This window comes from Sceloporus occidentalis, unplaced genomic scaffold (assembly GCF_023333645.1).
Source record: "Sceloporus occidentalis isolate IW3139 unplaced genomic scaffold, rSceOcc1.0.p SCAF_4, whole genome shotgun sequence".
Classification (NCBI taxonomy): domain Eukaryota; kingdom Metazoa; phylum Chordata; class Lepidosauria; order Squamata; family Phrynosomatidae; genus Sceloporus; species Sceloporus occidentalis.
The window spans coordinates 103,438,652-103,454,807 of record NW_028316984.1 but is presented as its reverse complement, the minus strand read 5'-3'; the positions used below and the strand labels follow the sequence as shown (position 1 = coordinate 103,454,807).

General features: G+C 39.5%; 1 protein-coding gene across 2 annotated transcripts; it reads left to right on the top strand.

Annotated features, from left to right (window-relative positions):
• Positions 1-653: 653 nt before the first annotated feature.
• LOC149314437 (uncharacterized) lies at positions 654-5,382 on the top strand. 2 transcript variants are annotated; one of them, XM_089523458.1, is made up of 4 exons: positions 654-1,030; positions 2,072-2,228; positions 2,358-2,549; positions 4,637-5,382. In XM_089523458.1, the coding sequence occupies exons 1-4, from the start codon at positions 899-901 to the stop codon at positions 5,149-5,151; spliced, it is 996 nt and encodes a 331-aa protein (XP_089379584.1). In that variant the 5' UTR covers positions 654-898; the 3' UTR covers positions 5,152-5,382. The 2 variants fall into 2 exon arrangements, with proteins under 2 accessions (XP_089379584.1, XP_089379583.1); XM_089523457.1 differs by lacking the exon at positions 654-1,030 and having other exon boundaries at positions 1,294-2,228.
• The last annotated feature ends 10,774 nt before the right edge of the window (positions 5,383-16,156 follow it).

Genomic DNA, 16,156 nt, shown 5'->3' with positions numbered 1-16,156 from the left:
GTGCCATGGTGTGGTTAGTTTCACAACTGCAAAAATGAATGTCAAGCATAAGTATTTAAAAATATATTTAAATGATTGTGTCTGCCCTCTTTAGGGCAAGTTACAACATAAAACATGCCCCCAAATCCCTACAAAATAGATTACAGAATGCCAGCCAAACAGAAAGATCAGTGGAACAGCCAGAAGAGACTCCCCATTTGGTTGCTCCACAGCATAGTGCTGTACTGCAATAGCAGACTCCATCTCTATGTATCTATCAATGCAAGAATGCAAATCTTTGTGTGTTTTTCTTTCTAGAATGCCACAATAATTTAAAATGTTTGTTCCATGCTGGGAAGATTATCTGAATCTTTGTATATTTGTTAAATGATTTTTCATCCTTCTGTACCCTTGCTCAAGAAGCAGTATATTTTGCACAAAATGGGAAATTCTGTGTAAAAACCTTGATTTATGTGCAAATAATGCTTTTTTTGCGCTAAAAAAAGTCCCAAATGTAAAACATCTTGCAGTGATTGACACAGAGGGTGAGGTGTTGAGACACCCATTCTAATAAAGATGAGAACATATTCATAGTCAATGAGATGCTCATGGTTAACCACACAGAACATAATGGAGTATGAGGTACGGGATGTTCCCATTAGGTGAAACCCCGCGTTCTGAATCGAATTCAAGGAGTGCCGTTCCTATTAGGATTCGATTTATACCTAGAACGGTTCTAGAGCAACCCGCATTCGTCCCCATTAGAAATCGAATCGTAGAGCGGGATAAAATTTTAAATCGATTCTTCCTCATTTAACGCGTGTTAAAAAAACACTAGGGTCCAACCTACAGTTTTCCATTGATTCGAGTTAGGAACCGGAGTATTTAAATAGGAACGACAGCCGTGGATTCGTGTTAGATGGATGGGAGGAGCGGACCGCGATGGGGGCTGTCCCTGGGGGAGTTGCCCTTTCTGTCCCCATCCGTCGTGACCGCCGCCATCTTTCCTTTGTCCGTTGCTCAAGCCTTGATCTTGTTGCAGAAAAGAAAGGTAAGGACTCGTTTTAATTTTTTTAATATTTTATTTTTGCCAGAGGCGCTCGTTCCCTGAATCGTTCAAGCGCCTGGATCCCCTGTTAACTAAGCGCCTGCTGCATCTGTCAAACGGAGCTCAGCTGGCCCTTCTCTGACAGGCGCTTGCCGGCTTTTTTTCCCCCCCTATGCTGTGTGATGCTAATATTACATTTATTTGTTTCTGAAGTCATAAATTTCCGCTGTGCTACCTAGTAATAGTAACCATCAATCATGATACTTTTTTTGGATGATGTTTTATTTTAGTGTTACTGAGGACGGTAGAGGGTGGAAAGTTAAGCTGTAGGTGGAGGGTTTTCATATTATTTGCTTGGCCAGTTCAATTCTATTTGTAACTGAGGCCTGAAGAAGGTTTGGTTTGGGGGGGTTAAGAAATTTTGTTTTGCTGGTATTACAAGACAAGCCTTTAGGGGGAGTAGCAAGCAGTAGCGGTGGGCAGCGGGGGATGGGTATCTGTTTCCAGCATCCTTGGTCCATGCCTGGCTGGCATAACAAATGACGGGAAAGGGCTACTTCTCGTTGCCATGGGGACACATTGCTGCAGTGCTTCAAAGGTGAGAAATTAGCACCTTTACTGCCTTGCTCCCTCCCCCATTTCCGCCTACAACTTCCAGAGCCATTTTTGAAATCACTTTTGAGGTGAGGTGAAGACAACTTGTGCTTGTTCCAGCCTCATTTTGGCTACCCTGAAACTAATTTAGCTATGGAAGAAAGAACACAAGTTGGAGGAAGGGGCGCTAGCTGGAAAGTAGAAGAGACTAGATGTTTGATTGCTATTTGGGGAGAAGAGACAGTGCAGATGCAACTTAGCAAAAACCACAGGAACATCTGTGTGTATGAAAAAATTGCGTCTCAACTACGTAAACATGGATTTAATCGTTCTGCTTCGGAATGCAGAACGAAGGCGAAATCGCTGAAACGCGGTTTTAAGAAATCTCTTCAGATGTCAAAAACCAGTGGGATGGGAGCTATTGATTTTCCATTTTTCCATGAACTACAGGACGTCTTTGCTGGAGACGCTAGCATTGAAGCGAAAAGAGCAGCAGGGGGAAATGCTTTAAGGTTTGAGAAAAAAACCAACCCTACAGAAATGCCACCCAACACGCAACCTCTTAGCTCAACACCTGATGTGTCATCTGAGGATCTATTTACTCAAGGTAAGATTATTGCAAAAAATTAAAACATCCTATGTATTGGCGAGTACAAATTTCAAGATGTTTGCAATAATATATGTTGCAAAGCCGTTTCAGAAATTACTGTACCACCAACCCTTTTTAATTCTGCAGATGCTGTTCAAGAACACTTTGTTTTGAACTTGACTTCAGTACAGGAAGAAAGAGATGAAGACATGACTGTAATTGACTCTGAGCAAGATGATACGGTGCCAATGGGAGAGTGCGTCCCTGAACAGGCAATTTCTGGTGATGTGGAGCCAGATGAACCAGAATTTCCGAATCTACAGCCTGTTCAACCAAGCGGTTAGTCCATTTCATACCCTTCCAAACCCCTTACATTCCACATTTAATTTTGTCTCATTAGCCCAGCAGCATTGTATGGCCACATTCTTCCCCACCCCCCAACAACACTGAATAACATTCTACAGAAAGGTCATTACAATGGCCTTCCTTTTTATTTCTCCCATTCCTCTCCTGCAATGTGGAGGGGGGAGATATGTGGTCAGAGAGGAACATGGCTTTGCAGCCAGCAGTGGCTGAGGCTGAGAGTATGTGACTGGACAGAGGTGTCGCTGGTGAAGGCCTTTCTGTTCATTGTTCCCCTTTCCTCTCCAGCAATGGGAAGGGGGGGAGATATGTGGACAGAGGAAAATGTCATTTTCCTTTGTTTAATAGCCAGCCAGGCTGGGATTGGAACTAGAGGAACATGATTCCTTAAAGGGGGAGGGAGATGTGGGCTGGCATTTCAAATGCAGATGTACCTCTCCTCTACCTCCTATGCAAGGGACATTATTGATATGCACAAACCCCCACCACTTCCCAGGCCTGAACTACATGGCTGAATTCTGCAGCCAGCAGTGGCTGAGGCTGAGAGTATGTGACTGGACAGAGGTGTCGCTGGTGAAGGCCTTTCTGTTCATTGTTCCCCTTTCCTCTCCAGCAATGGGAAGGGGGGGGAGATATGTGGACAGAGGAAAATGTCATTTTCCTTTGTTTAATAGCCAGCCAGGCTGGGATTGGAACTAGAGGAACATGATTCCTTAAAGGGGGAGGGAGATGTGGGCTGGCATTTCAAATGCAGATGTACCTCTCCTCTACCTCCTATGCAAGGGACATTATTGATATGCACAAACCCCCACCACTTCCCAGGCCTGAACTACATGGCTGAATTCTGCAGCCAGCAGTGGCTGAGGCTGAGAGTATGTGACTGGACAGAGGTGTCGCTGGTGAAGGCCTTTCTGTTCATTGTTCCCCTTTCCTCTCCAGCAATGGGAAGGGGGGGAGATATGTGGACAGAGGAAAATGTCATTTTCCTTTGTTTAATAGCCAGCCAGGCTGGGATTGGAACTAGAGGAACATGATTCCTTAAAGGGGGAGGGAGATGTGGGCTGGCATTTCAAATGCAGATGTACCTCTCCTCTACCTCCTATGCAAGGGACATTATTGATATGCACAAACCCCCACCACTTCCCAGGCCTGAACTACATGGCTGAATTCTGCAGCCAGCAGTGGCTGAGGCTGAGAGTATGTGACTGGACAGAGGTGTCGCTGGTGACGGCCTTTCTGTTCATTGTTCCCCTTTCCTCTCCAGCAATGGGAAGGGGGGGAGATATGTGGACAGAGGAAAATGTCATTTTCCTTTGTTTAATAGCCAGCCAGGCTGGGATTGGAACTAGAGGAACATGATTCCTTAAAGGGGGAGGGAGATGTGGGCTGGCATTTCAAATGCAGATGTACCTCTCCTCTACCTCCTATGCAAGGGACATTATTGATATGCACAAACCCCCACCACTTCCCAGGCCTGAACTACATGGCTGAATTCTGCAGCCAGCAGTGGCTGAGGCTGAGAGTATGTGACTGGACAGAGGTGTCGCTGGTGAAGGCCTTTCTGTTCATTTTTCCCCTTTCCTCTCCAGCAATGGGAAGGGGGGGAGATATGTGGACAGAGGAAAATGTCATTTTCCTTTGTTTAATAGCCAGCCAGGCTGGGATTGGAACTAGAGGAACATGATTCCTTAAAGGGGGAGGGAGATGTGGGCTGGCATTTCAAATGCAGATGTACCTCTCCTCTACCTCCTATGCAAGGGACATTATTGATATGCACAAACCCCCACCACTTCCCAGGCCTGAACTACATGGCTGAATTCTGCAGCCAGCATAATTATTTCTGCTCTTCCTCTCTGACTTGGGGTGGGGGATTTTTAACAAAAAAATAAATGTTAGCTTCTATAAATCATATTCATAAATGAATTAACAAATTCTTATCTGAATGTAATTTTGTAATATTCAACAATGTTATATATGTAATGATATTTTAAATAATTTTTAAATTTAAGAATTTTTAAAAATGCAAGAAACTTACAAATATTTTTCATATTTTATACTTTCAGAAACTTACTCTGCAAGACAAATTGCATCACTCACCCCCTCGGAGAGGCTTGCTTTAATTAGGAAAAAATCTGGAAAAGCAAATTATGAATTGTTGGGTCGTGAATTGATGGTAACCTCAAGGAAAAATGTGGAGACTCTAGTGGAAAACAGTAATGATCATTTTAAGGAAGAAATGCAATGGAAAAAGTTGTATCTAGAAGAAACAAGGTCTAATTTCAAGGAGTTAATAGGTGTTTTAAAAGAGTTTACAAATACATACAAGGAGGAGTGTGCAATGAGACAGTCAAAACCAGTCAGGGTTGTTAGGCGTGTGAAGAGAAAGGTTGCTGATAATGTACAATGTGAAGAACAATGTCTTCCAACAAATGAATTAGATGCATGCGCAAAAGAAAACAAAACCTCACAGTGTTCAGAAGAGCAACCAGTCAACCCCGGTCCAAGTGTTGCCTTGGATATTTCTAGAAAGTTCCGGGCCCCAAGAGTAATAAAGAAGCCTGTACCTTTTTCTCCATGATTAAAGAAATAACAGTACGATTAGTTACTGCATGTCAGAAATTTTAGGATTTTAGCTGTAATAAATGGTAATGCATAGATAGTTGAATTGGTTTTGTGCTATGTGTTTGCTCTATTCTTTTCTGCTGCAGGATTTTGATGTATTATGTTTGTTTTAGTGAAGACTTTAGTTTAAGCAAATTAATTTGGATGTAGAGAACACTGTTGTACTATTTGTAATGCACTAGAAATAAATCACAATGTGGGTAAAAATTTGACAGGAAAATATTATTAACTTTATTACAAAACTGCATCACTAACAGTTTTTAAAAAGGAAAAATTATATACATTTGTATTGGTAACATGGTTGTATCAACACTTCATTGTATAGAAAAGTGCATATGTTGACTTCAAATTCTTGTCATGATTTACCCTGTCAAACCTCTGATATAGTGTTAAGAAGACATATAGAGGTATGTGACATGTCTTTACCTGAGATTAACATAGAATGTTGTACATAATGGTATTCAACATATATTACCGTTATAGGAATAACATGTAACGTAGTAAAATGTGTTTAACACACATTGACACAGTATGATCATAACAAAATAATCTACCACCTATGTAAACATATGTACACACACATATATGTATATATACATAAATATATATGTAAACATATATAAACATATGTAGACATATGTAAACAATGGCTTGGCATAGAGGTAGTGCTGTCATTGTGTGCACTATGCAAAGTGATCTAGAAACCGTACAGTTATAGCAAAGTGAAAAAGTAACAGCCTTGCTGTTGAACATATGCTTTTTCAACAAATTGCCAATGTTTAATGAGAAGAGGGTATTCTACTACCTCTGGTAGCCATATGTAAACATTGGCTTGGCATAAAGGTAGTGATGTCAGTGTGTGTACTATGCAAATTAGTGCTCCACAATTATTACTGTTGTAGCACTGGTACTTACTAATGGCTTGCCCTTGACAAAATGTGTGCCACACAAAGTGCACTAGTGCTTTTTAAAATTCAATTGGCTGTAAGCAGCATGTTCCTTATCTGTACCTTTCATAGCAGCAGTTAATGATCTGATCATTTATGTAGAATCAAGGTTTTTGACTGGTCTCAACCAGACAATGCCAATCTGTGATGAGCTTAAGAAAGGTATCATCTTTGATAGACATATGTAGAAGTTACATTGGCATAGAGGTAGTTCAGTCACTGTGTGTGCACTATGCAAAGTGCTCCACAAATCTTGGATTTATAGCACTGTATCTAACGAAAATCTTTTTATAGAAAAAAAAGGTATGGTACACAAAGTGCAGTAGTTCTTCTATACATTCACTTGGCATAGAAGTACTTTTGTCAATGTGTGAACAATGTAAAGTGCTACACAAGTGTTGCTTAAATTGCTACATATCTTACATTTGTTACTGTGTTAACTATCCAAAGTGCTACACAAGTGTGGCTTTAATTGCAACATTACATATCACTTGAGGTAGAATAGGAACAGTGTGATCACATCAAGAAATCCACCATCTAGTACAGACATGGCTTTGAGGTAGTGCAGTCACTGTGAGCCCTATCCAAAGTGCTTACAGTTCTTTGGTTCATAGCAAAATTAGTCACTACAGCCTTGTTCTGGAAACAAGGTGTCTGCACTGCCTTCAGTAGACTGTACCAGATTATCTGGGCATATAGGAAGTGCGGTAAACGTAAAGACCTAACAAAGTGCAAACTTTTTGTAGAAGACACCTTGCTGTGGAAACAGGGCCTGTGGCATGTCCTGACCAGAGTTTGGCACAGCTTGAAAAAGAACAACATAAATAATACCTCTGGTAGAGTGCATCTCCTCTTTTCCACATTGTCTGGGAATATAGGTAGTGCAGTCAACGTAAAGACCTAACAAAGTGCTAACTTTTTGTAGAAGACACCTTGCTGTGGAAACAGGGCCTGTGGCATGTCCTGACCAGAGTTTGGCACAGCTTGAAAAAGAACAACATAAATAATACCTCTGGTAGAGTGCATCTCCTCTTTTCCACATTGTCTGGGAATATAGGTAGTGCTGTCAATGTGAACACTTAAAAAAGTGATCACTGTTTTGTAAGTGAAATAACTTTGCAAACCATAAACCCTATAAACAACAGTAAATACTAACAAACTAATTTAACATCATAACCAAACAACAAAACAACAACCTAATAATAACATATACAGATTTCAAACTTCATTTTGCCATAGTGGCCAGAGTGTGGGCAGCAAGCAAGGTCTTCAAGCTTTCAACCTCCTCCTGCAACTTTCTGACTATGGAGAACAGAACAAAATAAACAATTAATTACTCGCCTAGCCATCATGTGGAATTATACATGCAATAATGGCTATTTGTAAACAATACGTACAAGTTTCAGGGGATGGCAAGAGTGCTACATGTTGTTCCAGAGCCCTTACTCTTTGCTCCAAAGACATGTCTGTGGCAATGATATTACAGTTAGTGTACTTAATTATTATCAGCAATGTTTAATTCATCAATATTATTGGTAGATAAATACTCACTACTAATTCCTGGGCTGGAAACCTGCGTCTCCACCTCAGCAACCCTTCTCTGCAAATCTGGAAAAATCATACCATGTTTTGATTAAACCCACACATAGTAACTACATTGGCAGATGTCTGACTAGCTAAATTGAAATAGAGGACATTCTGGAAGTCATGCAAGAGGTCATGCTGCCCTTTGTTAATCGTGATATTTAAGCCACTGCAGTTTTGGAAGGTTGGTAGTATCAGCATTTGACAAAGGATATTTTTGCCCAATTAGTGGCCAATGAATACATTCCTCACTCTGGAAGCAATGAGATGACAAAAGCATGCTTGCTGGAATCCATTGCCATAATGGATAATCAGAAAGCAAGTGGTGAACAATGGAAACAATGTGACTAATGTTGATGTATAATGTGCTATGTTTATTAGATTTTGCAATGGCATATATTCATAGCACAATGAATCATTGTGGAGAAGTATCAAAAAGCAATGGTTACCATTGTCCACTGAATAGGTTAGCCTGCAAAGGTCAGGAGTCATGACATTTCAGCAATTGTTAATGGGTTAAGTGTTTATTCTTGCAATCTCTGCCACAGGCATTTTTCAAGTGAATAAAATCATGTTGGCCCTAATATGACCTTTATCGAGAAGGGTAGGATATGAAATAACAATAGTACTGTAAGGTGATCCTATGATGCCTACATGTGTAATATAATCAAAATTAAAGTTAAATAGTTACTATTTTACTAAACAATTACTAAACATTAAAAACATACCATTATCATCCTCCAAAGGAGGAATGGATGATGGGGCTGGAGAAGGTTGCTGCTGCTCATCAATCATATCTACATAGAAATGATAATCATGAGTTTGATCTAAATTAAAGAACTTCATAATTTTTGATATACATAATGCATGCTATGTAACAGTTATTAATTAAAATGGTAAGTATGATTACTAGATTAATATTTGGTACAGGCAATGTAAATAACAATAACATATATAACATTACAATACACTCTAAAATACATTATAATATATTTAAATGTTAAATTTCTTAAAAAATTGAAAAATTGCTGACTGTTATTAGTGAAAGTAAAGTATATTATGTTATGTTTATAATTTATACTGTAGGATTTAAATGTTTGATTATTTGTAAATTTAAAATGTTATACAGAAGGACAACTTACCCAAGCCTCCCTCAGACATTTCCTCTTCAGCTCTAGGAGGAGGTGGAGATGCATTTCTCCCTGCATTGCAAAAATTTTTTTTTGGGATTGATGTTCGCGTCTCAATTCATGGAATTATTATAAACATTAATAAATCTGTACTGTAATAATTAATTATTAATAATTTACATTATTAATAATAAAAATAATAGTAATAATATCAAGAAGATGACCTTAAATCATTTGAATATGTAATGCATATTCCATTTTAAAAAAAGATTTATTAACGTATTTTTATATAAATTATTGATCCAATACAATTTTTATATGACCTGCAGCTATACATCAGTGTAAATTTAAGTACAAGAAATTAATTTAGCTGTGGTAATAAAATTAAATTTCAAATCCTACTTCAATGTTGAATAAGTTATAAATTATTATTATGTAACTGTAAATATTAGTAAATCAATTACCTGCAGGGAATCTCTCCCTCGGATGAGGTCTCCCAGCGATATCCCATAATTCCCTCATCTTCATAAACTGAGGGAATTTCTGGAGCTCCGATGGTGGAGGGTCAGGTCCAAAGCGGTCAATAAGGGCATAAAATGCCCCTTTCAAATATTTAAATTTTCTCCTGGCCATGTGCGCGTCCCGCACATAGCCTCCCCTTGCCCTCAGCCCCGCAGCCACTCGCCGAAAAAAATGTATATTTTTCCTCGGAGTGGACTGCATCAACTGAGGGACCACTTGCGGGGTCTCCCTAAGGATACCCAGCATTATCTCAACCTCCTCTGTCCTCCAATACATAAAACGCTTCACTCCTACAGCCGCCATCTTCTCTACCCACAAGTCCAGACCCTGGGAACAGGCCCTTATATACTCCCCAGGGGAAACAGCAGGAGGTAGCCTAGAAAAGGTAATACTTAATGTGTAATGGGGCAACTTAGCCTTGCAGCGCTGGCTGGGAGGATAGAATTGTTATGATGTTGGTGCTCCTACTTCGAGAATTAATTGCTGCAAAACAGATTATAAAGGCTCTTGAAATTGCAGAATATGAAGATAGTAATAAAACACATATTGTAATGGTGCAAACTTGTATGCTGGATTTCAAGGCTGGGATCTTGAAAGTACAATGCACTGTGTCTGAGGCGCTTCATCCCTTAAGAGATTAAGCGACCAGACCCGTTGCATTCCAACACAGAAGAGTGAGTGTAGCCAATAGCAAAGCGCGGCGCTCTCTGGCTTTGCCGCGAGGGACATGATGCGTTTGAAAGGAGAGGAGAGGTGGTCTGCAAGCATGGATGGGTGGGTGGTTTAATAGATTAATGTTGACATATACATGTGGTCTCAAAGTGAGAAAGTGTTGTTAACTCGTACTGCAATGTGTAACAGCTGAAAATAAATATGAAGTTCAATCAAGTTAGACAACATGCATAGTGCTGTTAGTGTGAGCACTATGCAAAGTGCTCCACAAATCATACACACTTTGCCACAGTGAAATCTACCACCTCTGGTAGACATATGTAAAAATTTGCTTTGCATAGAGGTAATGCTGTCAGTGTGTGCATTCATGGGTAGGTATGTTGAATAGATATATGTTGACATGTCCCACAGAATCAGGAATGAAGGTAGAGATGGCAACGAGCCACTTCCCTTGTTCCAATAACTCCAGAATCCAAATCGCATCATTGTGTGAGTAGCCCACGAACAGTGTTAGTCAGTAATTCTAGGTAGTTTAGGTTATGTTCATCTGTAGCTTGTTTGATAAGAATATCTGTGTAACTTTGTTTTCTGACCAGCAAGGCTAGGAGGCCTGGCATCAGTGATAACTTCCTATTCTTTATTATTTATTTAACATTTACTCTTTCTTATAAGAAGAATATGCTATCTCTTTGCTCCTGTACACGTGCCTTTAATTAAGCAAGGGATTGCTCTTGTTTAGCAAGAAAGGAAACTAGATCTCTCTTCCAAGCAAATATCAGAGTGTGTTTGGGAAATATAGTTCATTGACAATTCACTGAGTGATGGGACCGGAAAAATAGTTCTTTTAAAGGGACTCCATGAGATTAAGGCCCCCAAAGGGACCTAGACATAACAACTAACACTGGTCCTGAGCTACTCACGCAATGTTGGGATTGTAATCAATCCACTGCTGCAATCAAATGTGTAGTTCAATGGAAGTTACACAACTTGCAATTGCGAACATAACTTTATTTTCCAAACCAAAAATATGTGGAAATGCACTATTCCAGGAAATTGTCATAGACAACAACGGAAGTATTGTTTTGCTTGAGTAAATTAAAATGTAAGGTATGTAACTCTTCATACAAGTTGAGATTATAAGCATTACATTACTTTTACCAGCAATATATGAAGAAGCACTATACGAGGATGATTATCATGGACAGCGCACAAAATGGTTTTTTGTTTAATTAAACTGTAATGAAAGTTTTGTAACACTTTGTATGATGTTATGAATTAAAATACTCCACAAAGGCATCTCTAATCCTCTCCCCCTTTTCCCTTTCCTGTTGATCAGTCAAATAAGTAGTAGGATCAATGACATATGTCTCAGGAGAAGTGTTATGTCCCAGTAGAACATCTCCATTGCTCTCTATGATGTTATGCAGAATACAGCAAGTTAAAATGGCAGAAGGTAAATTTTCAAGAGACAGGTCTAGACCTTTAAGCAGTGCTTGAAATCTAGATTTCAAACGCCCAAATGCTCTTTCAACCACGATTCTCGCTCGAGATAGTCTCTTATTATAAACTCCCTCCCTCCTGCTATGCCCGATCTTAAACGGAATGAGCAAGAAAGGCTTTATGGGATATCCACCATCGCCCAAAAGAAGCGGCCCGACCTGTTGACCTTTAATTGTCAAAGTCGGAGAACCTTGGACATACAGTCCAGCCTTTAATGCGTGGTAAATAGGGGATTCCTGCAGGACATGACTGTCGTGATTTGTTCCTGCATGTCCACAGAACAGATCAATAAATCTTCCAGTGTGATCACATGTTGCCTGTAGAATCATGGAGTGTTGCTGTTTCCGATTTATGTACTGCGGTCCCTCGTGAGCAGGTGCCTTGATCGTCATGTGGCATCCGTCAATTGCTCCAATCACCTGAGGGAACCCCAGCGCTTCAAAGCCAGACATATTCTGTGATTGCAAAATAGACCAGAAAAATAACATTAGTAATATAATAAGCACAGCACATGCTGTAGATGATCTAAATTTAAATTTTTAAGCAGGTAGATAGATAGATAGATGAATAGATAGATAGATATATGGATGGATAAACAGAAAAAACGACAGGAAGGCAGGAAGGTGGAGATACTAGCTGAGACATTTACAGACTAGCTGAGGCAATGGCAGTCTTTTAGATAGATAGATAGATAGATAGATAGATAGATAGATAGATTGTGGCATCCTTAAATTGCTCCAATCACCTGAGGGAACCCCAGGGCTGCAAAGCCAGACATATTCTGTGATTGCAAAATAGACCAGAAAAATAACATTAGTAATATAATAAGCACAGCACATGCTGTAGATGATCTAAATTTAAATTTTTAAGCAGGTAGATAGATAGATAGATGAATAGATAGATAGATATATGGATGGATAAACAGAAAAAACGACAGGAAGGCAGGAAGGTGGAGATACTAGCTGAGACATTTACAGACTAGCTGAGGCAATGGCAGTCTTTTAGATAGATAGATAGATAGATAGATAGATAGATAGATAGATAGATTGTGGCATCCTTAAATTGCTCCAATCACCTGAGGGAACCCCAGGGCTGCAAAGCCAGACATATTCTGTGATTGCAAAATAGACCAGAAAAATAACATTAGTAATATAATAAGCACAGCACATGCTGTAGATGATCTAAATTTAAATTTTTAAGCAGGTAGATAGATAGATAGATGAATAGATAGATAGATATATGGATGGATAAACAGAAAAAACGACAGGAAGGCAGGAAGGTGGAGATACTAGCTGAGACATTTACAGACTAGCTGAGGCAATGGCAGTCTTTTAGATAGATAGATAGATAGATAGATAGATAGATAGATAGATTGTGGCATCCTTAAATTGCTCCAATCACCTGAGGGAACCCCAGGGCTGCAAAGCCAGACATATTCTGTGATTGCATAATAGACCAGAAAAATAACATTAGTAATATAATAAGCACAGCACATGCTGTAGATGATCTAAATTTAAATTTTTAAGCAGGTAGATAGATAGATAGATATATAGATAGATAGATAGATAGATAGATGGATAGATAGATATATGGATGGATAAACAGAAAAAACGACAGGAAGGCAGGAAGGTGGAGATACTAGCTGAGACATTTACAGACTAGCTGAGGCAATGGCAGTCTTCTAGATAGATAGATAGGTAGATAGATAGATAGATAGATAGATAGATAGACAAACCTTTCTATAGTCTCCTAGATAGACAGCCCTCCGCAGTAGAACCATTTCCATACACAGGAACACCTCAATGATAGCCTTGTATGCTGTTGACTTTCCCACACCGAAAAAAGTTCCAACTGTGGCATATGAGCCACCATGGGCCAGGTAAAATATGGCCATGGCAATTTGCTTTTCTACAGGAACTGCCTTGCGGAACCTTGTGTTTTGCCGGGAAAGATGGGGACGCAGCTCGTCAGCAATCATTTTGAAAACCGCGCGTGGCATTCTGAAATACTGCTTCCAATTACAGTCAGACCAGACAGTTCTAGCATACACGTTCCAGTGAACATCAGTCTTGGGGTATATCCACCACCTCCTAGCCATCGGTTGAAAGCAGTTCTGGGCGCCTTGCCGAAATAAAAAAAGGATTTCATCCAATAATAAAATATAACTTCTCATTTCTTCAGCATGCTCCCCGCTGTCACACAATGTCAAAACAGCTCCGCATTGGACCAAGAGGTTGTCAATAAGCAATGGGATCAATGAAAACATATACTCAAATTTCTGACGACGATCCATGATTGCTGAGATCCCGAGCAAAGGTAAACCAGGTACCAGTGGGAGGGAAATGTATATAAGGCGAGCAGCGCTTATGACGTTTGATCAATTAAGCGCCCTGATTGGTCCAATTTTTTAAAAAAACCGCCAAAAATACTTCGTTTTACAAACGGTCAATGAAATGGAAACGATGCCAAAAGATAAATCGCTTCCAAATAATCCGGTTTAAGCCTACGTCATAATGACGTACTATTGATTGACAGCTCCAAATAAGGTATGGAGGAAAAAAACCGATTTATTTAAACACCGATTTCATGCCAAGTAGGAACGCTTGAAGGTAAATACATCGATTTAAATTGCCAGATGGGCACGATAAAAAAAGCGGTTCTGAAAGCGGGATAAGAACAGTGTTTTCTTGATTCGGTTTTATTAAACCCGTACTATCTTAAACCGTTTCAAATCTTAAGTGAGAACACCCCGGTAGAAGCCACATGCACACATATGCAGGACCAGAGCACTTTAGGCTCATAGTCTTTCAAAGCATATTTACTTGGAAGGGAAGGATTCCTCCTCCCCATTAGTGATGGAAGAAGGAACCTTCAAATCTATGCACCGTTGCCCCTTACGGTGTATCACTCCATTGTAATGTTCTGTTCTCAGACTCCAGCAAGACCCCACCCACCCAGAGAGCTCCCTGGACTTTGAAAGCTTTGTTGAAACTCTGTAGAAAACCTCATGGGTGAAATACACACACACACACACACACACACACACACACAACTATTGTGCTGTATTGTACTAAGATGTCTGTTATTATCTCTGCGGCAAAACATCAGGTAGAAGGACAGGTCCTTACTGGCATAAATCAGGGAAGCAGGATTGTCTTTGGTAAAATGATAACCAATTTAAAAGAGCTGAAGATCCAGTGTTCTAGAAGTCTGGGAGAGACTCTCTCAAGGTCCTTTTTTTCTGTTAAAGTGAAGACAAATAAAGGAGGGGTTGTGATCTGCTTTGCTCTGGTGAACCCAAAGCCAACTGTGACCTCTGCTTGACCTTCTATGCATTTTATTCACAAAAAAGGCCATTCAGATACATTCCACTGGAGCTTAAAATGCCTATATTTCAATTCCAAAGGTCAGCCCTCAAACTCTCTGTTCGCTCTACTGTATGACCCACTCTTTGTCTATTGCCCATTGATGTTGGCTGACTGACTCTCACACCCTGTGAACTGTTTACTATTTTTCTAGCTAACATAAGGGAAAGAGATAATTGAAATGATTTTGAGCTATGTGTCAGTTCTGATGCTGATTATACCTCCAGTGCTCAGTGCAGCTTTAGTGGCTCAAAACTCATTAAGTTTCTAGGAAATTTTAGATTGCTATGTTAACTATATCTTAATTAGTGTATTTATCTTAAGTTCCACACAGGACTATTGAGGGGGAGGGAAGCATTTTTAATCTATTTGTCTATCTCTAATATCATTAAATTAAATCACATTTCCCTCAACTCTTGCATTTAAGAACAGACTGCCCCCATTTTGGAGAAAGCCTAATGTTAACCCTTTGGAAAGAAAATGGAATGAATATGATAAATGAAATATTTTGAGGAGTTTCTCAACTGAGAAAACAAACACATATTTATTAGTTCAGCTCTAACAGCAAAAAGAAACAGCACTTCTTGTTTAGACATATTTAGATCTTGATTTGTTCCCAGCATGCCAAAACCTATCAATTAATAGCCTTATTGTTTACCTGCCAATCTTGCCAGCATATGTTCTGATTGGTTGTCACCCCCACCAAAAAAAGTTTATAAATTACTAAATAGATCACCATTTGAGAAGTCCTGCTAGCTTTTGGTTACATTTCATCATCATCATCATCATCATCATCATCATCATCATCATCATCATCATGGCAACACAACCAATCTTCCCAAACTAGTCCCACATTCCAGTTAGTGTATCCACCCTGATTCCATCCCAGTCCTGACATACATGTAAAAAAAAGCCAGTTGTTCCTAAAACTGCAAAGTAAAAAGTGAGTTTTTAACGTTCATATTAATGCCGAAAAGGAGCAACTTCACTGTGAAACAGAGCATATGTCATTTGTTCCTACAAAACTAGGAATGAAAGGAGTATGCATTTTTTTTGCTTGTGTAGACAGTCCTTGTGTCCTTTGAGATCACATCTGAATGTGCAGATTTGGTTTCTTCTGCATAACTTATAAGATAGTTCGGCTCACATAAAAAAAGACCTCCTGATGCTTTTGGACTGTAACTCCTAGCATTCCTCACCATTGTCTCTATGCTATCTATGGCTGATAGAAGTTGTAACCT